The sequence below is a fragment of the Tamandua tetradactyla genome, chromosome 15 (genome assembly GCF_023851605.1).
Source record: "Tamandua tetradactyla isolate mTamTet1 chromosome 15, mTamTet1.pri, whole genome shotgun sequence".
Taxonomy (NCBI): domain Eukaryota; kingdom Metazoa; phylum Chordata; class Mammalia; order Pilosa; family Myrmecophagidae; genus Tamandua; species Tamandua tetradactyla.
This window is the reverse complement of record NC_135341.1, coordinates 31631742-31656847: the sequence shown is the minus strand read 5'-3', so window position 1 is coordinate 31656847 and position 25106 is coordinate 31631742. Positions and strand designations below refer to the sequence as shown.

General features: G+C 43.9%; 1 protein-coding gene across 2 annotated transcripts in view; it reads right to left on the bottom strand.

Annotated features, from left to right (window-relative positions):
- Positions 1-319: 319 nt before the first annotated feature.
- Positions 320-25106, bottom strand: part of CHDH (choline dehydrogenase) — a 52700-nt gene continuing 27913 nt past the window's right edge. Inside the window, exons 2-8 of one of the 2 annotated variants that reach the window (XM_077128997.1) lie at positions 9945-10707; positions 9052-9203; positions 8081-8210; positions 6922-7056; positions 5347-5489; positions 4674-4776; positions 320-4041 (exon numbers count right to left, since the gene is read on the bottom strand). In XM_077128997.1, the coding sequence (XP_076985112.1) occupies positions 3623-4041; positions 4674-4776; positions 5347-5489; positions 6922-7056; positions 8081-8210; positions 9052-9203; positions 9945-10662 (1800 nt within the window). In that variant the 5' untranslated portion in view covers positions 10663-10707 and the 3' untranslated portion in view covers positions 320-3622. The remainder of the gene's footprint in view (positions 4042-4673; positions 4777-5346; positions 5490-6921; positions 7057-8080; positions 8211-9051; positions 9204-9944; positions 10708-25106) is intronic. The other variant, XM_077128996.1, reaches the window with a different exon arrangement.

Sequence of the window (25106 nt, the reverse complement as noted above, 5' to 3'; positions counted from 1 at the left end):
TGTCCAGTTAACAGTAGTATCTTGTATTTTTCATTATATCACAAAATGGAAATGGCAGCTAACTACCAGCCGACAGGGAGCTCCTTACTAACATGCCGCCTCTGATCAGCGTGCTGGCCTCATTTCCATCCGGACCATAGGACCCCCACTTGGTCTGCTGTGTTTCCCAGGTTAATTTTAAGATGTTTCAGAATTGCCTGAAGGCCAAGAGGTGAAGGCACCAAAACCTCTCGATGTGCAGCCTGGGTTCTGCTTGCTCCGGGAATCAGGTGAACTGGGTGACTGTACATGCACCGCCCAGTTTTGTAAAAGAAACGAGAGCAGTTTCCAAGAAAGTTCATTTTATGTTGCATTTATTTATTTTGAAGTCTTGAGCGTCTTTAACAATACCTTTCTTTTTTCCCTATGGAGGTATTTAATGTTATGACAGGCAGTTGATTTGTTTTAAAATCTGGTTAATGATAGAGGTGATGCCATGTTCAGAGGCCCACCTCCTCAGGAGCCCACCCCACCACCAAAGAACAGACCCCAGCCCAGCCACCATTTGTCAGAAAATATTTTATTTCTCTAAACTGATGTTTCTTTTTATCCTCCCCAACTGGTAATTATGAGTCAGGAAAGAATGAGGTGCAAGCCTGGGGCCTGAGCTTCAGACACAGGACCAAGCATCAGAGGAACAATCTTGCAGATGCCCAGCCTGTGGTGAGACGATAAGGTAACTGCCTGTGTTGCCGGGCAAGGTGTACATGTTTTGTTTTTGCTTTTGAAAGAAAAATAATCTATGTATTAGATCTGATATCAAGTTGATCTGTCCGTGGAAATATGAATAGCCTTTGGGGTGAGGACATGGTTTGGCTAGAGAAGCCACATGGATTTATGGAAATCATCGTTCCTCCAGCCGGTACGGGACGCAGAAAGGCCGTATGGGAAGGTGCCCCCTTGAGCTTCTGCTTCTGAGAACTGCCATCGCCTGGCCAAGCTCGCAGGTGCTCATAGGTGCTCCCATCCACCTGCATGCTCCGGCCCTTATCCCTCAGAGCATTCTAGCTAATGCTTCTTTAGAGGGGTCAGTGCTCCCCAAAGCCCTCTGTCAGCATTATCTTGGACTCTGTACAAGGTGCATATACAGGTTTCTGTTAATCTTTCCATTGTTTCCAATACTTCCAGTCTTAAGTATTGCAGGCTTTTTGCTAAAGAGCTTAACGGACAAAGTCTGCCCAATTCCTCGCAAGACTGAGTGCTATGGGGCCTGCTGGCACCCAGCCTAGCAGCTCTTGCTTCCCTGCACAGTCCTTGTCTTCCCCAACCTCAGTCAGAGCTTGCCCCACATTCTGGCTCCCTCTGCCACCAGCCCTCTTTCGGAGGTCAAAGTTTCCTCTCATGGCAGAACTTTGAGACAGCCCTGTTTTGATGTGAGCCACTGCTGTTTTGTGGAGATTAGTAATGGTTCCCTCTGCCCAAGGCTCTGGAGATGAAATAACTGTTGTACACGCTAACATTCAGATCTGTCTCTGAACCCCTACAGCCAACAGCAGAGTTTTCGACTTTGACTTCGGTGGATATGACACTCGGTCTTCTCTTTGAAATGTATTTCTGTGTATGGCTAATCATGTGATCATATGAACCAGAAGTCAGAGAGGGGCCTGGATTTAATCAAGCAGTACACCAGATGGGCTCTTTTTATCAAATTTAATTTTGTCTATCTTAAAATATAGCCACTGTACCTGATCAGCTATTGTGACAGAGACTATGACTATCATAGGACCTAGAGATGGGAAATCTAAAATTACAGCATCACTTGCCATATCAGCACCAGAAAAGGAGAGTCAGTACAACAAAGTCAGGCCTGGGAAGACCCTCCCCACCTTCACAGTCACACGACTTCTTACTGCGTCTCTGAATCGACAAGCCTTCTTTGATGGCGGTGGGGGGTGGCCCTCAGAGCCACTGGCAGGCCCTCCCTCTACATGGAGACACAAGGGCCTGAGCTCTGGTGCCCAGTGGCTGCTGCTAGTGGGCAGGTGAGGGACCTCTAGGAGAAATAAACCTCTTAGCAGATTAGAACTAAGTTTCTTGACCTTCCCTTGGAACAGAAAGTAAAGCAAGATAAACAGGAAAGATTAAACAAGAGCTGCTTAAACTTCTACAAGGAAGTAAAGTGAGATTTTCCATTTTCTGGCAGAAGAGTTTTCTCAGAAACATAAGTTTCAGCTGTCAGGTCTCCCGGGTGTTTGCGAAGGCCCTCAATATACCCCAGTCCCAGGTGAATTTTCTCAGTACCCCATTTTTCTCCTCTCTTTACTCTGAGCCCAGCATTGCAAGTTTCCATATGGCAATTCTTTCCTTCCGTGCCATAGATGGTGGCTTTGGATATCTTCAGAAAAATCAATTCAAAATGCATTTACTTTTCATTACCTTGTATGAAAGTCTTGATAAGGTATCTCGGTTCAAAAATAAGTAACTGGCTTACATTATTGAATTACAAGAAGCTTAAAGATCAAAGGGCCATTTTAAATGCCTCCCAGATCTGTTTTTTGTTTAGTTTCCCCCAAAACAGAAATCTTGGCCAATTTATTTTTCTTTTGCTCGACTACATTTTTACAGGATCAAGATATATAGTTTGCCTCAGCTCCATCTGGTCTGCTCCTGTGCATGTCCAGGGAAAAAAAAGGAGCCAGTCTTACCCAGGAAGCACTGGGAAGGCACTGGTGCTCTGCTTCCCGAGGCTGCTGGGGAGCCTCCCTGGGGCTGGAGGGCGGGCGGGGGCAGCTGCCTGGGAATGGAGGGCGGCTCTGGGGTGTGGGCTTTCTCAGGTGTCCTGGTAACAGGAAGCCTTTAAAACCCTAAATTATGAAGCCTACGGTAGTGAAAACCAAGTGGCATTCCCTCCAGACGCCTCTCCTTTAACAAGGTCCGGAAAACCTCCCAGTGGAGTTATGTTCATAAAGAGCCAGAGCATCTGAGGAGTTGGGCCACAACCCTCTCGGAGTGACCCAGCTGAGAACGAGTTCCTGCCTCATCCTGAGGTAAAATCAGGAAGTGGAAGGGAAAGGAAAAGATTGTTTTCCTACCAGCGGTGAGTCTCCCCTCTTAAACAGGGACACTGTTGAAGTCACTGGTGTGACTTCCCTCTGTGTAAAACAAAGTTTACAGCCTGAAATGTGTGCTGTCCCTTCCATGGTAAACCCAGCCTCTGTGCCTAGAACCCAGCTCTCACAGGGGTTGCCTCAAGAGGCCTGGGAAGGAGCCAGTTCCCTCAAGTCTGACCAGGCCCAAGGAAGTGAGCAGGAAGCCAGGAACCTGAGCCGGAGACAGGACATCCAAGGAGTGAACCTGCCTCCTTTACTGCCCTCCCCTCCCCGCTGTTTCCTCGAGGAGGACACTGAACACTGGCCCTCTCCAAAGGGCCCCAGGGAAATTCTAGGAGAAAATAACTTTATTCACTGAGCAGTACTGGTCTCCACTCCTAAGAAATCATCTAATTCTCAGTCACTAAGTAGGTACCACCGAGGCCCTGATGTTCTGGCCAGTTTCTGGAACAGCATTTGAAGGAAGGGCTCTGCTGGCCTTCATGGCTGACCTCTTAGCAGGACGTTCTCTGGTCGTTCTCCAGGCAGCTGCCTTAACGCTGGGTGTCCAGGGTTCTGGGCTTATAGACAGGGACATCCTTGTCCCAGAGTGCAGGTTGCCCTTTAATAATGTCAGCGGCTTTCTCTGCCATCATGATCGTGGGGGCATTCAGGTTGCCACTGACCACGCTGGGCATGATGGAGGCATCAATGACCCTCAGGTTTTCTACCCCAAGAACTCTGGTCTGGGGATCCACTACAGCAGTGGGGTCGGAGGGCTGGCCCATCTTACACGTGCATGAGGGGTGGTAAGCGCTGTCCCCTTTAGCTCGCACAAAGGCATCTATCTCTTTATCAGACTGCACGTGGCTTCCTGGCTGGAGCTCTTTCCCCCGGAATGGTGCCAGGGCTTTCTGTGCAAAAATTTCTCTGGAAAGCTTCACACACAGGCGGAAGTCCACAATGTCAGTTTCTGTCAAGGAGAAGAAACAGGTGAGACTCTTTTTTTTTTTTTTTTTTTACTATACTGGATTTGCTGGAAGACCCGTGGCATGAAGAGGCTCGATAAACTGTCTAAGGGGACGTGGCTAAGGAGGCCAAGCCTCCAACTTGCTTGTCAGCTACCAACAGACAGTGAGACTTCTGCTAAGATGCCAGGCCAACTGCAAAACCTACCCAAAAACGAGCTCTCATTTTTGCTGCATGCAAAGAGATAGGTCCAGGAATGCAATTCCCTTTTAAAGAATGTTCAGAGAGTAACAGTAGGAAAAATGCTATGTGAGCTATGTATATAGACCTGGCATGTATACAGCCAGATCTCTCTGTATCTTCTGATAGGTTATTCTGAAAGCTGTAAATCTCACCTACCATGTAAAAATGAAATCCCAGGATTTTACTTTGAGTGATCCAGGATACTACATAGCAGCATATGCAAGTTTAAAGCCTAAAATGATAGAGAAGAGGGGAGGGAGTGACTTTGTCTCAGAAAATGTGGTTCCGGGTAAGATTCTAGAACAGATATGAACCCTATGAAGGGTTGCATTCGTTCAGTGAATGACCTAGCAAGACCAGGGTGGGGGAAGATGAAGGAGGCTGGTGAATTACCTGTGGACAAATAGTTGGGCTGGATCACAGGGTGGTCCTTGGGGTTGGTAGTTCTCAGCTTGAGCCAACCCACACTGGTACCCCGCATGGTCCCCACATGCAACTGGAAGAACCAGAATAAGCAGTGACAGTACCTCCAGAGACATCCACAGTAGCCACCACCAGCCCCACTGACTCAGCAGCTCGCAAAGGCCCTGGGGTTTCCTGCAGACTCTACATCCATAGTCAGTTAAGAGCAGACACATTTAGCATTTGCTATATCTTACTCACCCTTTCACAGAAGCTACCTCTATGACAGCCCAGACAGAAAGAATTGCTCCTTCCTCCTTGCTTTAGACGCCACTATTCAAAACTTTCAGGGTTGACAATCCCAGGGCCAGATCTACCTCATTTGTCCATTTCTAGAACAGCTGCCCCGAGTGGGGTCTTACCTTTCCACGTACCGTGCAGAGTGACTCACACCACTCATGGCCCTTCCTAGGGGAGATTCCTCCCTTGTTCCCCCCTCCCCACTCCAACACACAGAGCAACTGGAAGGTGCCAGACAGGCTTCCGCATCTACCACCTGAGGCCTCTGCTGCAGTGGAAAGAATGATGCCCAATAAGAAGATAACACCTTCTCTTAGAGCACAGTGAAAAAGAGGTGTCCCCTGGAGATGAGACCCCTGCTCACCTGGTAAGCCTCCTGCTGTGGTGGGACCCGCCCATGATCAATCACTTGGGATGGCAGGAAATGGAACTGTATGTCGGGGTGGGGGACCCCAGGCTGGCTCCTAATGAACCCACCTGTTTCTAGATGGGACGTGGCTCCATCCCCTGAAGATCAAAAGAGGACAAGGCGTAACAGAAAGGGCATGTGAGGTGGGGCCATTCACTCCTGGTCTCCTCCTCTCTTCCGGACAGCTCCTCCTCTTCCTGTCCTTATTCTATGCTTAGACCCAAGCCCTGTTCTCTAGCCTCTTTCCCCTAGGATGGGCTCATCTAGCAGCATGTTGTTTAAAATATATATTTTTATTGAGGTATCTTTATACCAAGTATAGTCCATCCAAAGTATATAATCAGTGGCTCACAATATCATCACATAGTTGTGCACTTATCACCATGATCATTAGCATAGCTTTAAATATCTGCTACATACCCAATGTGGGTCTTTAGCTTTGTCCTCTTCCCTGAATCCACTACTACTACTTACCTGGGAGACCTAAAGGTTTCACGGGCATCCCCAACCCATCAAGCCCAGACTCTGCTCCTCATGAGCCTCCACCTTCAACCAGTTCCTTTCACTAACCAGCTGAAGTCAGAAACTTGAGTTATCCCTCACTCCTCCTTCTTCCTCATTACCAACCTCCCACCATTTGACCCATCAGAAAGTCTTCATCAACTTCAGTTCCAAAATCTATCATTCCATCCCCTCATCCTTACCACCCTTACCTGTACCACAACCTGTCTCAATCCAGGAGCAGATCGAGTACCTCCTTGGTGGTCTCCCCAGCCCTTCTCTGGTCCCTCCTGCTGCCCACTCTCAATATGCAACTGGCTCTACCACAGTCAAGCTTCCAGCCCCTTCTCCCACCTGTCCTCTCTGCTGTGTCCCAGCCTCCCTCAGATACACCAGATGCCTACCTCTGAGGTCTTGGTACATATTCTGCCTGCCACTCAGTCCCCTCCTCCCATTCTCGATCTTAGCATCTTGATATTTCCTTCATTGCACTTAAACCTTAGCATGTTTTAAATTGTTTATTTTGTCTCTCTGTTTTTCCTATTAGTGTGTACACTCCCCTAGGGGACTGACCTTGTTGGCTCTTATCATCTAGCACAGTACACAGCATATAGGTGTGAGAAATACATGTTGAATGAATGATTATGGCTCTAAAGCAATATTCCTAGCCTAGGCAGTGCTTAGAGATTCAACTAGGAAAAAATGAAAATGCTGAAAAATGGATGCTGATTCTGTAGTCCAGCACCAAGAATGTCCCCTCTGGGCTTTTTCTCCTAGCTATTTGTACCCCAGATTGTGTCCAGGCATACGGCCATCCCAAAGTAAGGAAGAGCAGGCCCTTTGCTAAGCTCTTTATATATGTTATCACATCAAGCAGGAACTGTGTATCCCATTTTATAGACAGGAAAACTGATGATTCTAAGATTGGAGATAAATGGCATAGCTCAGTTTCAAACCTCGCATGGCACCTCAAAAGAAGGCCATCTTCCCCAGATGGTCTCTACCACAGTCACTGATGGGCACGCGCACCTGTGAACTTCCAGAGCCACTCCAGACCGATCTGGGCCATCCGCAAGGGCTTCTGTGCTGAATGGAGGGTGATGGGGCGGGTGCACTCCTGCTGAATGTAAACTTCCAGGTGGTCTTGAAGATTCTGGCCAACTCCTGAAACGGAGAAGGAGAAATGGCAACCAAAGGGGGCTTCTCAACATCCCCCTGGTTTTAAAATACTCCCACATCCACTTAGGTGCTGGGCCAGCTCCTGTCTTCCCCCAGGTCTCAGTATAAGGCTGCCTCCCAAGGACACCTCTCTCAGGTGCTGCCAAAGCCCTCTACCTTTGTCACTCACAAAGTGGTTATGGATGCTGCTCAGAAAGGCAGCATCTGCAACCACCCAGGTTCCCTCCATCAGCCATACGTGCACAATTAGGTGGGTGGGCCCACACCTGCAGCAGGCATGGCTCAGTGAGCAGTTGCTGAATGGCTGACTGCAGATGGAATGACAGCGCACTCCTCCCCCAGCCTGGGAAGCAGGGAAGAGGCCAAGCTGTGCTGTGCAGACCCTGCTTGAGCTCATACAAGCTACAGGGGATGTTGGGCAGGTCACAGTCAGGGAGGGACACTTTCAGAAGCCTCTAATGACGCAGCCTATGTGCAAAAGGCTTGGCTCTCTGGATACTCCGGTTATAAAGAGCCAGACCCTTACGGGCATTAAAGACAATTTATAAAATAGATTGTATGTGTGGAAGGATTGACTTAATACTAAAAGCATGTGCTGGATCATTGAGTTGGCATCTCTGGTGCTCAGGGCAGCTGGTGAGTCCTGTGGATGAAAAGCACAAAGGTCTGGCCCCTCTCACCATACAGCTGCCCTGTTAACACGTCCAGGCTGACCTAGGGGCTGTATGGTAAGATACTCCCTACTAGGGGGCCTGGCATCTAAGTGGGATTAGAGGCCGGGGAATGGAAAAACATAGCAGCCACATGCTCCCAGGGGAAAGTGTGTCCTGGGAGGCATGGGTAAACCAGCCTGCTCTTTTGGGAAGAACAGAATGGCTCCAGAGAGCATCATCTCTTGTCCGTCCCCACTCCATACAAACAAAATGAAGTAAATATTTTATTGAGCAGGGCCAGTTAAATCCCCTCAAGCAGAAATGGCCTCTGTAGGGCAGTGAAGAAGGGAGCTCACCAGGAAGGTGGCATACCACGGGGATGCCCAGTTTCTTGAGGTCATCTGCATTGCCAATGCCTGAAAGCATGAGCAGCTGCGGTGAGTTGATGGCACCTCCACTTAGAATCACCTCCTTGCTGGCGTAAGCCTGGAACAACAAGATGGTCGACCAGGTCACAGGATGTTCACAAGTCCCTCCATAAAAAGCCAGCTGTTCTCCTGACTCATGACAGGAACTGGCTCCCACCCACTACACAGAACTGCGAGAGCGCGGCCTCACGTAGCACTGGCATGGGGGTCTGGAACACAGCTGCCAATCAAGATCCTGGCTCCCAATTCCCAAGGGCAAGGAGGAGGATGTTCACTGTGTTGCTCTCTGAAAGCCACCTGCACACAGCTATGGTGTGTGATGATAAACTGTGTGGCACACACACTATTATATCCTGCAATAGCCAGAGAGTAAAAATGGTCTTAAAAACAGAATTGTGGCGCTTAAATGAGATCAATGAAAACAGGCACTCAAATGAGTGGTTTAAATAAAGCAAGCAGTGAGACAGATGGACACATGAGGCACACAACAATCTACCAAGTGGAACAAGGCACATGGAGAAATACAAGGTGTGATCATGTTTATGAGCTGTAAAACCTCTAATATAGAACTATAAATCTCTGTGAGGTCAGTGCCTTGAAAAGAGGTGGAAGGTGTCAGGGATGCTCTGGGGGAGCACCTGTTCTGCAGGTGGCTGGGCAGGGGCTTCCTGACCTCTGGCGGCCACCCACCTCCTGAAGGCACAGGGATGACCTACTGCATCAGCACCGTCAGCTGCTCACTCCTTGTCATGGGGATGAGCCTCAGTGCTGACTGGGCAAGAGTGTGTGGCTGGGGCTGGGAGAGGAGGGTGTCACTTCTGCCCACATTGCACACAACTGCCAGGGCCACCACCTATGCGTTTCTGAGCCCGTCCCCACCCCTCCTGTAATTCACTCACCCTGTGGCTCTGGCCGTTCTTGACATATTCCACACCCACAGCTCGGGTGCCTTCAAACAGCACCCTGTTCACAAACGTCTGAGTCTTGGCCTTCAGATTGGGGCGGCTCAGCGCAGGGTGCAGGTAGGCAGAGGCTGCGCTCCAGCGCTTGCCTACAGGACAAAGCAAAGGAATCAGTGCCAAAAAAAAGGCACAGACCCTCTTCATTCCCCGGGGACCTGGGGCAGGAGGACCACAGAAAGGGTAGGAGAAAGAGAATTTGCCTTTCATCTGACCTTGCAAACCCTGTCTTCAAAGTAAAGCTGAGACCAAAAGACCAAAATGCTCATCTGTCTGGGATCACCTGAACATAAGTGACAAAATATCCTGCACCCTCGAGAGGATCACATGAAGGCCAGGAAAACTCTGAAGAGGCCGGCAGAAGCCATGGGGGCACCCTGGGCTTGCCTCTGTCCTGCTGTGAGCAGTGCCCCAAGAGCTCTGTGCCTCAGAGGGACAACACCCAGGTCTAGAAAGGAGGAGCCAAGGAGATGGAAAAACAGGGTCACATGTTCCTTGCTATTCCCTGTGCCTCGGTTTCCCTATCTTTAAGTCTCTGGGGGACTTTGGGCTCTTTGATCAGAGAGCTGACACTCCATTACCCACACTGACAGGGATCCAGAGAAAGCCCAAGGTGTCAGCACCCCTACATCATTTCTCACAGGCTTTGGGTTGCATTCTGTGGCCTGTAAGGCGTACAACTGTCACATTCTCCCCCCACCCCACCCGCCCCCACCCCCGCCACCAACGGATGGCAGCTGCGATTTGTCCAAACCTGCTCACCATAGCCAGGCTAGTAGGAAAGGGTCTGTGCTACGAAGAACCTGGGAGAAAGGGAGGGGCGTCCACACTACCTTCATGGATGGTCATATCCATCCAGCCAAAGCCTTCTTGCTGGAAGCCGTTCATGTCCTCAGTGAGGGGATAGCCGGCTTGCTGAGCTGCCTCCAGGAATGCCCGGTGCAGTGGGTGGTTGCTCTTGCCCCGGGACACGCGCAGTGGGCCTTCGCTGCCGCGGTACGTGCTGGCGCCCAGCTCGTGGCCCTGCGCCTTGCGGAAGTAGGGCAGGCAGTGCTCATAATCCCAGCCCACGGCGCCTTGGCGGTGCCAGCGGTCATAGTCCTCGGCGTGGCCGCGGATGTACACCATGGCGTTGAGCGACGAGGAGCCGCCCCAGACTCGGCCCCGCGGCCAGTACAGCACGCGGCCGTCCAGGCCTGGCTGCGGCTCCGTGTGGTAGAACCAGTTGTACTTATCGTCGCACAGGTTGGCCACGAGGGCCGCGGGCATGTGGATCTTCCACAAGAGCCGCTTGCTCCCGGCAAGAACATCCTTGGGCCCAGCCTCCAGCAGCAGCAGGCGCTCCGTGGGCTCCTCCGTGAGCCTGTGGGCCAGCACACAGCCCGCGGAGCCTGCGCCCACCACCACGTAGCTGTACTCCTCCCCGCTCCTGGGGCCCACGCTGACCAGAGCCCGGAGGCCCGGGGGCCGCCCCTGCCCCAGAGCCCCGCGAACCAGGGCTCCAGGGGGGGCAATGCGCCTGCACCTCCAGCCTCGCAGCACGCACCACATGCTTCAGACCCAAGTCCGCAGATACTAAAGAATGACTCCCTTCTCCTAAAACGGGAAAGAGGGCTTTAAATATCTTTTTATGTTTTTTAAATTGTGAAATATATATACAAAAAAGGAATAAAATTCCAAGTGCATTTTAACAAGCAGCTATAGAACAGATTTTAAAGTTTGGTATGGGTTACAGTTCTACAATTTTTCATTTTTTCTTCTAGCTCTCCAAGACACTGGAGGCCAAAAGAAGTATCAATATAATGATTCAGCAGTCATACTCATTTGTTAAATCCTATCTTCTCTTTATACTCCTCCTTCTCTCTTTTTTTTTTTTTTTGTGAAAAATAACATATATACAAAAACGCAGGTTTAAATATCCTGACATACATGTGCAGAATCAAGCAAAGCCCTGAGTGTCATGCTGGTCAACAAGGATCTACTGCATGCTTGCCAAGTGCCCACCAAGGGCTGGATGAGGTAAGCCCAGCCACACATTCTGCCCTGGGAACTAGGAGGCAGATGGATAATCAGAAATTTCAGTACTGTGAGATCTGTGCCAGGATGGATAAGCAGGGGGGTGGGGGAGTAGGAGAGAGGCCCTTCCCAAACATGGTGTCCTCAGAAAGGCCTGAACCTGGAGTCTGGGACGGAAAGGAGGTAAGGGAGGGGCTTTCTCCAAGTAGAGAGAGAAAGCAGGGCATTTGCACTCATTGACCCATCCATTCAAGACTAGCTGAGCACCTACCACATGTCAGGTACTGTTTATATCTCTGGCAATATGCAGAGAACAAGCCCTCTACCCTCGAGGAACTAATGGTCTGGAGGGTTGCAGGATATGGACAAGACTTAAATAAGGAACTGTAGAAAGGTCAGGATGAGAGACAGACTGCAGAGCTCAAAGCCTCTGACCTGATGACATGGGAGCACTGAAGGATTTCAGGTAGCGGATGGGGTCAGACCTACAATCTTCAAAGATCACACTTTAGAGAAATGGAGTTAAGCAAAAATGACAATAGCTTTTGGATGACTCATACCAACAATGATCACATCAATACCACAAATGTAGAAATCAGCATATCCCATCAAGACCTCTCACTGACACAGACTATCTGAAAAAAGTCTCACCCATGAGGTTCAGACACACAGGGCCTGCCCCAGACAGAAGGTGGAGGAGGAGAACTGAGAAACCACAAAAAAAACCAAGAAACCTATAAGAAAGCTAATAATTGAGTTCATCAAAATGGCAGAGTACAAGATCAATACTCAAAAATCAGTGCACCAGCAATGAACAATGTAAAATGGAAATCAAGAAAACAATTCCATTTACAGTAGAAACTAAAAGAGAAACATCTCTAAGAATAAATTTAACCAGGGATGTAAATGATATATACACAGAGAACTACAAATCATTACTGCAAGGAATTATAGAAAACCTAAGTAAATGAAAAGATATTCCATGCTCAGGGACTGGAAGACTGAATATGGTCAAGATGTCAATACTACCCAAAGTGATTAACACAATTACAATCAAAATTTCAACGCCTTTCAAGAAATGAAAAAGCTAATCATCAAATTCATAAGAAGGACAAGGGACCCTGAATAGCTAAAACAATCTTGAAAAAGAACGAAGGACTCACACTTCCTGATTTCTAAACTTATTACAAAGCAACTATAATCTAAATGGCATGGTAGTGGCCCAAGTCCAGACATATACACCAATGGAACAGAACTAAGAGTACAAAAACAAATCCACACATCTATGGCCAACTGATTTTTCACAAGGGAGCCAAGTACAATCGATGGGGAAATAACAGTCTCTTCAACAAATGGTCCTGAGAAAACTGGGTATCACATGCAGAAGAATGAAAGTGGACCTCTTTCTCACACCATATACAAAAATTAACTCAAAAGGATGAAAGGCCTAACTATGAGTTGAAACTATAAAACCTGTAGAAAACAGGGAAACAGCTTCAGGCCCTTTATTAGGCCATGGATTCTTAGACATGACACCAAAACATGAGCAATACCACCAACAGAAACAAACTGGACTTCATCAAAATTACAAACTTTTGTGCATCAAAAGACATTATCAAGAAAATGAAAAAAAAACAGAATGGGAGAAAATTATTGGAAACCATGTATCTGATAGGGGTTTAATATCCAGAACATATAAACAATACCTACAACTCAGCAACAAAAAGAGAATAACCCAGTTGAAAAATGAGCAAAGGCAAAGGTGGTTTAACACAAGAAAATCAATGTAATTCACCACATCAACAAAACAAAAGAGAAAAACCATAAGATCATCTCAATTGACGCAGAAAAGGCATTTGACAAAATCCAGTATCCTTTCTTGATAAAAACACTTCAAAAAGCAGAAATCAAAGGAAACTTCCTCAACATGATGACGCGCATATATGAAAAAACCACAGCCAGCATCATACTTAATGGTGAGAGACTGAAAGCTTTCCCCCTAAGATCGGGAACAAGACAAGGATTGCCCACTGTCACCGCCACTATTCAACACTATGCTAAAGTTCTAGCTAGAGTAACCAAGAAAAAGAAATAAAAGGCATCCAAATCAGAAAGGAGGAAGGAAAACTTTCGCTGTTTGCAGATAACATGAGCCTATATTTAGAAAATTCCGAAGAAGCTACGACAAAGCTACTTGAGCTAATAAACTAATTCAATAAAGTGGAGGGATACAAAATCAACAAGCAAAAATCAATAGGGTTTCTATACACTAAATAATACACTATCCAAAGAAGTAATCAATAAAAAAATTCCATTTACAAGAGCAACTAAAAGAATTAAATATCTAGGGATAAACAACTAAAAATGTTGTGCCGGTTTGAAAATATTATGTACCCCCAGAAAAGCCATGTTTTAATCCTGGTCCAATCTTATAGGAGCAGCCATTTCTTTTAATCCTGATTCAATATTGTAGGTTGGAATCTTCTGAATAGATTTTCTCCAGGGAGAAGTGACACACCCATTTGTGGGTATTATTAACTTTGATCAGATAAAATGTGACTCCACCCAATCCAGGTGGGTCTTGATTAGCTTACTGGAATCCTTTAAAAGAGGAAACACTTTGGAGAGAGAGCCAAGGGAAGCCAAGAGATGAAAGCCAGCCCCAGAGAAGTGACAGAAATGACAGAGCCAACAGAAACTTCAGGGCCAATGACAGAACCTAGAGAAACGACAGAAGCCTCAGAGCTGACAGAAACTTCACGGCAGAGCTGACACACAGATGCAGACATGTAGAGAACAGAGACATGGACATCTGGAGATGCTTGGACCCCAGCAGATGTTACCATGAGATGCTGAGCAAGCCAGAACTTGAAGAGACAGATGCCAGCCATGTGGCTACCCAACTGACAAAGGTGTTGCTAACCCATGGACTTTCCTTGAATTAAAGTAACTTCTTGTTGGTGCCTTAATTTGGACACTTTCACTTCCTTAGAACTGTAACTTATTAAATTCCGCTTTATAAAAGCTGTTCCAGTTCTGGTATATTGTATTCTGAAAGCTTGCAAACTAACACAGATGTAAAGGACCTATACACAGAAAAGTATAAAACATTGCTAAAAGAAATCTAAGAAGACCTAAATAAATGGAAAGACATACTGTGTTCATGGATTGGAAAGCTAAATGTTGTTGAGATGTTAGTTCTACCCAAATTGATCTACAGAGTCAATGCAATACCAATAAAATTTCAACAGACTACTTTACAGATATGAAAAGCTAATTATCAAATTTATCTGGAAGAGTAAGGGGCCTTGAATAGCCAAAAACATCTTGAAAAAGGAGAATGAAATTGGAGGACTCATGCTTCCTAACTTTAAAGCATATAGTAAAGCCAGAGTGGTCAAAACTGCATGGTACTGTCAGAAAGACAGACAAAATATTGATCAATGAAATTGAATTGAGAGTTAAGAAATAGACCCTCATATCTATGGTCAATTGATTTTTGACAAGGCTCCCAAATCCACTCAACTAGGATAGATCGGTCTTTTCAAAAAATGGTGTTGGGAACTGGATATCCATATCCAAAAGAATGAAAGAGGACCCCTATCTCATGCCATATACATATCTCATTCCCTATAACTATAAACTATATATTTATAATTAATAAAAAGTAATTAAAAATGGATCAAAGACCTGACTATAGGAGCCAGGACCAAAAAACTCCTAGAAGAAAATATAGGGATATATCTTCAAGATTTAGTAATAGGAATTTTGTTGCAAAAGCAATAAAAGAAAAATAGGTAAATAGGACCTTCTCAAAACTGAATATTTCTGTTCTTCAAAGGACTTTGTCAAAAGCGTGAAAAGGCAGCTGACTCAATGGGAGAAAATATTTGGAAACCACAGAACTGATAAGGGCTTGATATCCAGAATATATAAATAAATCCTACAACTGAACAATAAAAAGATAAACAGCCCAATTTAAAAATGGGCAAAAGATATGAATGGAACATTTTTCCAAAGAGGAAATATGGATGGCTAAAAAGCACACGAAAAAATGCTCATCTTCACTAGCTACTAGGGAAAAGTAAATCAAAACCACATTGAGATTTCATCTCACACCTACCAGAATGGCCGCTATAGGAACACTCATTCACTGCTGGTGGGAATGTAAAATGGTACAGCTGCTGTGGAAGTTGGTTTGATGGTTCCTCAGGAAGCTAAGTATAGATCTGCCTTACTGATCTGGCAATCCTGCTACTCAAAATATATGCAGAAGATTTGAAAGCAGGGACATGAACAGACATTTGCACACCAATGTTCACAACAGCAATATTCACAATTGCCAAAGGATGGTGTTTTAGATTGTAAGCTGCTGGAATGCAATATACCAGAAATGGGAAGGCTTTTAAAAAGGGAATTTACTAAGTTGCAAGTTCACAATTCTAAGGCCATGAAAATATCCAAATCCAGAGAAAGATACCTTATCTTCAAAGAAAGGGTCACTAAAGTTCGGGGTTTCTCTCTCAGTTGATAGGGCACGTGGTGATGTCTGCTAGCTTTCTCTCCTCATTTTATAAGGCTTCCCTGGGGGCATTTTCCTTCTGGATGTCCAAAGTTCTCTGGCTGTGTGGGCTCTGTTGGCTCTGAGCTTTCTCCAAAATGGTTTCTTCTTAAAGGGCACCAGTAACCAACCCTGCCTTGAATGGGTGGAGACCCATCACCATGGAAGCCATCTAATCAAAAGTTACCAGCCACATTTGTGTGGGGCACATCTCCATGGGAACAATAAAAAAGCAATATTGAATGAGGATTAAAGAACTGGGCTTTTCTGGGGGTACACAACAGATTCAAACTGGCACAGATGGAAACAATCCAAGTGACCATCAACAGATGATGGATAAACAAAATGTGGTATACACAAATGATGGAATGTTATTCAGCAGTAAGAAGGAATGAAGTCCTGAGGCACACTAAAACATGGATGAACCTTTAGGACATTATGTTAAGTGAAATAAGATAGATACAAAAAGACAAATATTGTATGATCTCAATAATATGAACTAATTATAATATGTAAACTCATAATAACTCATTTGAACAATTGAAACACAGGGAACCCAGAATAAGAAAGAAGCCCTTTAATCCTGTATAGATTATTGTAATGCCTGGATACATGCTAGAGTATATTAAGCAGATAATCAAAAAGTATTGGCAAAGTCCCCTGAGGAATGGGAGAAAGAATATGGAACTATTAAATCTTACCATCAGGGAATCCCCTGATACTGTGTCATACTTCAGGGACATCCAAATCAATAGGCCAAGCCCTCGACCATGAGGCTTATTCTTGTGAAGCTTATGTAGGTAGCAGAGAAGCTTAGACTACCTATAGGCATGCCTGACAGTTACTTCTGGAGGACCTCTGTTGTTGCTCAGATGTGGCCTCAGTCTCTCTAAGCCCAATTCTGCAAGTGAAATCATTGCCCTACCCCTTACATGGGACATGACATCCAGAGGTAAAAGTCTCCCTGGCAACATGGGCGAGGACTCCCAGGGATGAATCCAGACCTGGCACCATGGGATCAACAATTACATCTGGACCAAAAGGGGGAAAAGAAGTGTAACTAATAAAGTATCAGTGGCAGAGAGAGTTCAGATAGAGTCGAGAGGCTACTCTGGAGGTTGCTCTTATGCAAGCTTCAGTTAGACCTTGCTACCTATCATAACCTGCCAACCCTCAAACAGGACCATTCCAGCCAATCCTAAAGAACACCTAGGGCAATATATAAGGTTCCACAAGGGTTCCATGTGCTACAGTAACTTTCCAGAAACCTACAACCTCCAGATGGGCCCCTGTTCCAGATAAGTCCTGAAACCTAGCTCAGCCTCTCCAGAACATCAGATAGTTCCATCTACCTACCCCATATTGGTGACAGACCCTTCCAACGCGAAAAATTTAGAATGGCCATAACCCAAACACCCCTAAAGAGAAGATGGAAGGATCAAAGGTGATGGCAGAGTTATACAGAGAAGATAGGATTTAACAAATGAATATGAATGCTAAATCATTAAATTGATATCTCTTTTAGTCTCTACTATTCTAGAAGTAAAAACCTAAAAGTGTGGAATTGTAATCCATGCCAAACTCTGAAACATGTTCTGCAACTAATTGTGGTTCTGTGCTTTGAAATTTATAGCTTTTTTTTTGTATATATGCTATTTTTCACAAAAAAAGAAGGAAAAAATTGATTGTGATGATAAAAAAATTTAAGCCTTCTAGCCTTCTATATTCTGGAGCAGCTAGAAGGAAAAATTTGAGAGGATAGTATGGTAGTCTATGACAAATTCTGGGATCTGTCCTGTAACTACTTGTTGAAGAGTGCTTTTAAAACTATTGCTTTTTCATATCTTTGCTTTGTATATATGTCATACTATACAATAAAAAAATTTAAAAAATATGTAAACTCATAGACATAAAATACAGAATATAGGTATGCTGGTTTGAAAGTGTCATATGTACCCCAGAAAAGCCTTGTTCTAATCTTGATTCAATATTGCAAGGTTGGACCTTTTAATTAGGTTGTTTCCATGGAGATATGGCCCACTCAATTGTAGGTGTGACCTTTGATTAGATGGAGATGTGTCTCTGCCCATTCGAGGTAGGTCTTGATTAGTTTAGTGGAGTCCTTAAAAGAGCCCACACAGGGAAACATTTAGGAGAAAGCTTAGACTCAGCTTTTAGAAATACAGAAGCCCCAGGAGATGCCAGGAGCTGAGAAAGCCAACACAGCCACAGACATTTGGAGATCGAGACAGAAACAGCCCAGGTGCTAAGTAAGGACTCACAGAAATACCCAGAACCTGAACAGAAGAAATCTCCAGCCCCAGGAGATGCTAAACTAAGAGATGAAACCCAGAGTTTTGCCCAGGGGCAACTAAGGACCCACAGACGCATAGAGAGGAGGCCACTGGAATCAGCAGCTGGAAGCAACAGAACTGGGAACAGGGATCAGCAGACCCAGCCATGTGCCTTCCCATGTGACAGAGGAAACCCGAATGCTATTGGGCCATTTCTTTATAGTCAAGGTATTTTTCTTCTGGATGCCTTACTTTGGACATTTTTAAGGCCTTAGAATTGTACACTTGTAACTTAATAAATATACATTATAAAAGCCATTCCATTTCTGGTATATGCATTCTGACAGCTTTAGCAAACCAAAACAGTAGGTTACCAGGATATAGAATGAGACTAAAGAATGGGGAGCAGCTGCTTAATATGGGGAGACTGTTTAACTGGGTTGAACTTAAACATTTGGAAATGGGTAGAGGTGATGGTGGCACATTATTTTGAGAATAATTAATAGTTCTAATAGTGTGTGAATGTGGTGGAAAGGGAAAGTTTAGAGTCATGTATGTCACTAGAAGGAAAGTTGGAGGTCAAAACGTAGGAATGTTTAACACAGTGAATCTTGTGGCGGACTATGAACATGATTAAGTATACAAATATAAAAAATATTAAAAAGTTCTTTCATGAAATAGAACAAATGTATGACACTATTACACTAAGTTAATATTAGAGGGGGGTATATGGGGAAAATGTATCTATTACAAACTATGGACTAGAGTCAACTTACTATTTCATAGTTCTTTCATCAGCAGTAACAAATGTACCACACCAATACTATGGGTGAACAATGGTGGGGGGATAAGGAGTATGGGAGGATTTGGGTTTTATTTTTTATTCTTATTTCTTTTCTGGAATAATGAAAATGTTCTAAAACTGATGGTGGTGATGAATGCACAACTATGTGATGATACTGTGAGCCACTACTTGTATACACTGGGTGTTTTGTATGGTGTGTGAATGAATATATCTCAATAAAACTGCCAAAAAAAAAAAAAGGGCAAAGAACTTGAATAAACATTTCTCCAGAGAAGAGACACAAGTAGCCAATAAGCACATGAAAAGATGGTGTTCAAGTTTGCTAGCTGTCAAATGCAATATACCAGAAATGGAATGGCTTTTAAAAAGGGGAATTTAATAAGTTGCTAATTTATAGTTCTAAGACTGAGAAAATGTCCCAATTAAAACAAGTCTATAGAAATGTCAAATCTAAGGTATCCAGGGAAAGATACCATGATTCAAGTAGGCCGATGAAGTTCAGGGTTTCTCTTTCAAGTGAGAAGGCATGTGATGAACATGGTCAGGGCTTCTCTCTTATCCGGAAAGGCATGTGGCGAACACAGCATCATCTGCTAGCTTCCTCTCCAGCTCCCCAAGAGGCATGTTCCTTCTTCATCTCCAAGTCACTGACTGGTGGACTCTCTGCCTCGTGGTTCTGTGGCGTTCTGTTATGGCTTTCTCGTGGCTCTGTCGTTCTTCTCTGCTCTCTCCGAATCTCTCTTCTATAGGATTCCAGTAAAGTAACTGAGACCCACCTAGAATGGGTGGAGACAAGTCTCCACCTAATCCAGTTTAACAACCACTCTTGATTGAATCACTCCAGGGAGATGATCTAATCAAAGTTTCAAACATACAGTGCTGAATAGGGATTAGAAGAGACAGCTGCCTTTACAAAATGGGATTAGGATTAAAACATGGCTTTTCTAGGGTACATGCATCCTTTCAAACCAGCACAGATGGTCAACATCATTAATCATATGGGAAATGCAAATCAAAACCAGAATGAGATACTATCTCATACCCACTGTAATGGCTATATTAAAAAAAAAAAAGCTATATTTAAAAAAAAACAAGAGCTTTCAAGGACAAATCAGAACCTTGGTACACTGTTGGTGGGAATTTAAAATGGTACAATCTCTACGGAAAGTAATTTGGTGCTTTCTTAGAAAGTTAAATATAGAACTACCATATGGCCCAGCAATCCCACTTCCAGGCATATACGATATGGAACTGAAAGCAGGAACTTGGACAGATACGTGCACATCAGTGTTCACAGCAGCAGTTTTCACAACAGGCAAAAGGTGGAAGCAACTCAAATGTCCATCAGGAGATGAATGGACAAACAAAATGTGGTATAAACATACAACGGAATATTATTCAACCTTAAAAAGGAATGTATTTCTGATACATGCTACTAGAAGGATGAACCTTGAAGATAATCGTGTTAAATGAAGAAGTCAGTCAGATACAAAGGGATGGATATTTTGTGATTCCACTATTAAAAAACAGAATACGCAAATTCATAGAGACAAAAAGTACAGTAGAGGTTATCAGGCAGGGGGATGGGGAATGGAAACTTCATGAATATACTGAATAATGAGTTTACGGTTTCTGTTTGGGGTGACAGGAAAGGTCTAAGGAAGGCTGGTGGTGAGGGAAGTGCAGATGTGGTACATGTGATGAATCCTACTGAATGGTATGCTTGGGAGAGGTTGAGATGAGAAAGTCTACAATGTATATATGTTTCCACAGCTTTTAAAAAGGGCTATTCAAGAGACAACGACAATGCAATGCAATGCATAATGCTTGACTGGGTCTAATAATGGAGGAGAAGAGGCCCAAAAGGACATTATTGGAACATATGAAAGAACTGGAAAATATAGACTTTAAGCTTTCTATCATGTTAAATTTCTTGAACTTGTAACTGTACCTAAGATGGTTTCATAAGTGAATATCCTTATTCTTAGGAAATGTACTAAAGTAGTACGTCTTCAAGGAGCACAAGATGTACAACATAGTCTCAAAAGCCTAGAAGATAGATGGATGGGTGGAAGGAAGGAAGAAGGGAGGGAGGGAAGGAGGGGAAGGGAAGGGAAGAAAGGGAGAAAAAACAAATGGCAAAAATGTTAAAAGTTAGCAGATCTGGATATCTGGGGGTGGGCGTATATTAGAGTTCACTATATAGCTTTTATATTATTTTTGCAACTGTCCTGTCAGTTGAAATTATTTTTTAAAAAAATGTTTAAAAAAATGAAGGGGAAATAAAGTATCTTCAGAAAAAAGAAAAGCTGAGAAAATGTATTGGCAAGAAACCTGCACAGCAAGATATGTTAAAGGAAGTAAGTACTTCAGGCAAAAGGTCATGATACCAAACAGAAATCTGGATCCATACAAAGAAATGAAAAGCAACGGAAATGGTAAAAATTGTGGGTTTATTAGTTTACTGTGCCCGCTGTAACAAATCTCCACACACTTGGTGGCTTAAAGGAACATGTTCTAATTTGCTAGCTGCCGGAATGCAACACACCAGAGACAGATTGGCTTTCAACAAAAGGGGATTTATTTCGTTAGTTCTTCAGAGAAAAAGCAACCAATTTTCAATTGAGGTTCCTTCTTAAGTGGGAAGGCACAGGATGATCTCTGCTGGCCTTCTCTCCAGGCCTCTGGGTTCCAACATCTTTCTCCGGGATGATTCCTTTCTGCATCTCCAAAGGCCAGGGCTGAGCTGCGATTGCTGAAATGAGGTATGCTGAGCTGCTTGGCTGTGCTACGTTGACCTCTCTCATTTAAGCACCAGCCAATTAAATCAAACATCATTTACTGCAGCAGGCACGCCTCCTAGCCGACTACAGATGTAATCAGCAGCAGATGAGGTTCACACGCCATTGGCTCATGTCCACAGCAATAGCTCTAGACACCTTCGCCTGGCAAGCTGACACCTGAACCTAACTACTACACAACACAAATGTATTCTCTAACAATTCTGGAGACCCTAAGTCTTATTAAATCAGTTCCGCTGGGCTAAAGTTACGGTGTTACAGGTTTGGTTTCTCAGGAATCCATTTCCTTTTCTAGCTTCTGGAAGTCACCTGTATTCATGCCTTGTGACCCTTCCTCACATTACTCCAATTTCTTGCTTCTGTGGTCACATATCCTACTTCCATCATAGCATCTCCCTCTGCCTCTTTCTGTAAGGATATGTGTGATTACATCATCGGGCCCACCTGGATTACCCAGGCTACCCTCCCCATCACAGCTGCAACACCCCTTTTTCTATATAAGGTAACATATCCACAGGGTCTTGTGTTGAGAACATGAGCATCATAAGGGGCCATTATTCAGCCTAAAGATAACTGTGTAATGCAAAAATAATAAAATATACTGTAAGGTTTATAATATATGTAGCATTAAAATGTATAACAACACAAAAAATGAGAGGTAGGAAATTATACATTTGAAAATGGTCAAAATGGCAAATTTTATCTTACATAAATGTGTATATATATGTATAGTTACCACAATAAAAAGTAAGTTAAAAATAAAGAAGAGGGCAAGCAATAGTGGCTCAGTGGCAGAGTTCTCACCTGCCATGCTGGAGACCCAGTACCTGCCCATGCAAAAAAAAAAAAAAAAGGAAAGGAAAAAAGATACCCCTAAAACCCCCAAACAATTTAGCCCACCTCTAAATTACCCAGGAGTCAATGAAGAAATCACAAGGGAAATCAGCAAATTTATGAACTGAAAATAAAAATACAGTATATCAAAATTTGTGGAATCCAGGTAAACCAATGCTTGGAGGGAAATGTATACCATTAAAAGGCTTATATTAGAAAAGTGAGACACATATTACATAACTTTACTTATATGAAATAGCTAGAATAAGCAAATTAATAGAGACAGAAAGTAGATTAGAGGTTATCAGCACTTAGGGGTAGGGCAAATGAATTATTGTTTAATGGGTACAGAGTTTCTGTTTAGGGGGATGAAAAAGTTTTGGTTATAAATAGTGGTGATGGTAGCACAACAATGCAAAGGTAATTAATCCCACTGAATTGTATACTCTAAAACAGTTAAAATAAGAATATTTATGTGACATATATGTTACCATAATGAAAAAATTTTTTAAGTCAGATCTCAAATTTATGGTTTACATTTTCATCTTACAAAATCTGGAAAAAAGAGCAAATTACTCCCAAAGTAAAGAGAAGAAAGGAAGTACTAAACATAGCAGAAAACAATAAAATTGAAAAGATATTTTTAAAGTAGAAAAAATTAATAAAAAAAAGTGGTCTTTAAAATAATCAATAAAATTAATAAACCTCTAGTCAAACAAAGAAGAGAGGGAACACAAATTACCAATATCAGTAATGACAGAGGGGATATTGCTGCATATCCTATAGACTTTAAAAAGGGTTATAGAATAGGGGCCAAGATGGCAGCTTAGCAATGTGCACGTTTTAGTTCGTCCTCTAGAACAACTACTAAATAACCAAAAACAGTACAGAACAGCTCCTGGAGCCACATCAGTGACCGGACACACAGCATGCCCCACTCTGGACCAGCTGCGAGCCCCCCCAGAACCGTGAGTTCCCCAAACCACAGCAGCCAGTGCCCCTCCCCCACAGGCTTCCCAGAGGGGAAAGGAAAGAGACTTTACCAGCAGCAGGTGCTGAGCACAACCAAACACCAGTTGTGGCATTAATTAACAAATCTGACTACTAAAAATAGGCCCCCAGCTCAGGTGAACTTGGTCAAAGCAGACGTCGCTCATTGGGCTAAGGGAAAAAGAAAAAAAGAAAAGAAACAGGTTTTTGTGGCTGTGTTTCTACAAAGGCTTGACTGCCTCTGGATTCAGTGGCAGGGCTTCTCAGGCTGCAACTGCCCCAGGCATAGGCAGAAACAAGCTCGTTGCAGGGCTTGTCTCAAGCCAGTGCCTTCCCCAGGCGAGGGGTGAAGCCCAACTCAGGTGGAATCCCTCCTTCAAGGAATTCAGACATCAGAGCTTGGTAATTTGAAGCCATTAAAATCGGCCTACAACCTCTCCTCTATCTCCACCATGCCCCCAGCAGGGAGATCTGCCAAAGTTAAAGGTACCGCATCATCTTATGCTGGTGGGACATGCAGGCAGATAAGCGCCACACACTGGGCAGGATAAGAAAAACAGAGTCCAGAGACTTCACAGGAAAGTCTTTCAATCTGCTGGGTCTCACCCTCAGGGAAAACTGATGCAGGTGACTTCTTCCCCCTGATAGGAGGCCAGTTTGGTCCGGGAAAACCCAGATGGGGTATATACCTACGTAGACCCTCCTAAGGGTGGGGGGAAAAAAGGCACCATACAAGCAGGGCGAGACACAAGAAAACAAGAACTGAAAAATTCTCCTCTGTTAAACAAAACCTAAGCTAGAGGTCCAGAAAAAGCTGAACTGAATGTCAAAGAACAGATAGACAACAAATTCATCCAGCAAGAAAACCCTAGGTAAAAGAAGTGAAAGCAATCTCCAGAATAAACTAATTAAGATAATTAAATGTCTAGACACCAGCAAAAAATAACAAATCACACTAGGAAAATTGAAGATATGGCACAGTCAAAGGAACAAACCAACAATTCAAATGAGATACAGGAGCTGAAACAATTAATTCAGAATATACGAACAGACATGGGAAACCTCATCAAAAACCAAATCAATGAATTGAGGGAGGATATAAAGAAGGCAAGGAATGAACAAAAAGGAGAAATAGAAAGTCTGAAAAAACAAATCACAGAACTCATGGGAATGAAAAGCACAGTAGAAGAGATGAAAAAAACAATGGAAACCTACAATGGTAGATTTCAAGAGGCATAACAAAGTATTAGTAAACTGGAGGATGGAACATCTGAAATCCAGCAAGAAAAAGAAAATATACAGAAAAATATGAGCAGGGACTCAGGGACTTCCATTGTAAATGACAATAGGAAGCTCACGATTATACATGTTGTGGGTGTCCCAGAAGGAGAGAGAAGGGAAAAGGAGGAGAAAAACTAATGGAGGAAATTATCACTGAAAATTTCCCAACTCTTATGAAAGACTTAAAATTACAGATCCAAGAAGTGCAACGTACCCCAAAGAGAATAGATCCAAATAGACATACTCCAAGACACTTACTAATCAGAATGTCAGAGGTCAAAGAGAAAGAGAGGATCTTGAAAGCAGCAAGAGAAAAGCAATCCATCACATACAAGGGAAACCCAATAGGACTATGCGTAGATTTCTCAGCAGAAACCATGGAGGCGAGAAGACAGTAGGATGATATATTTAAA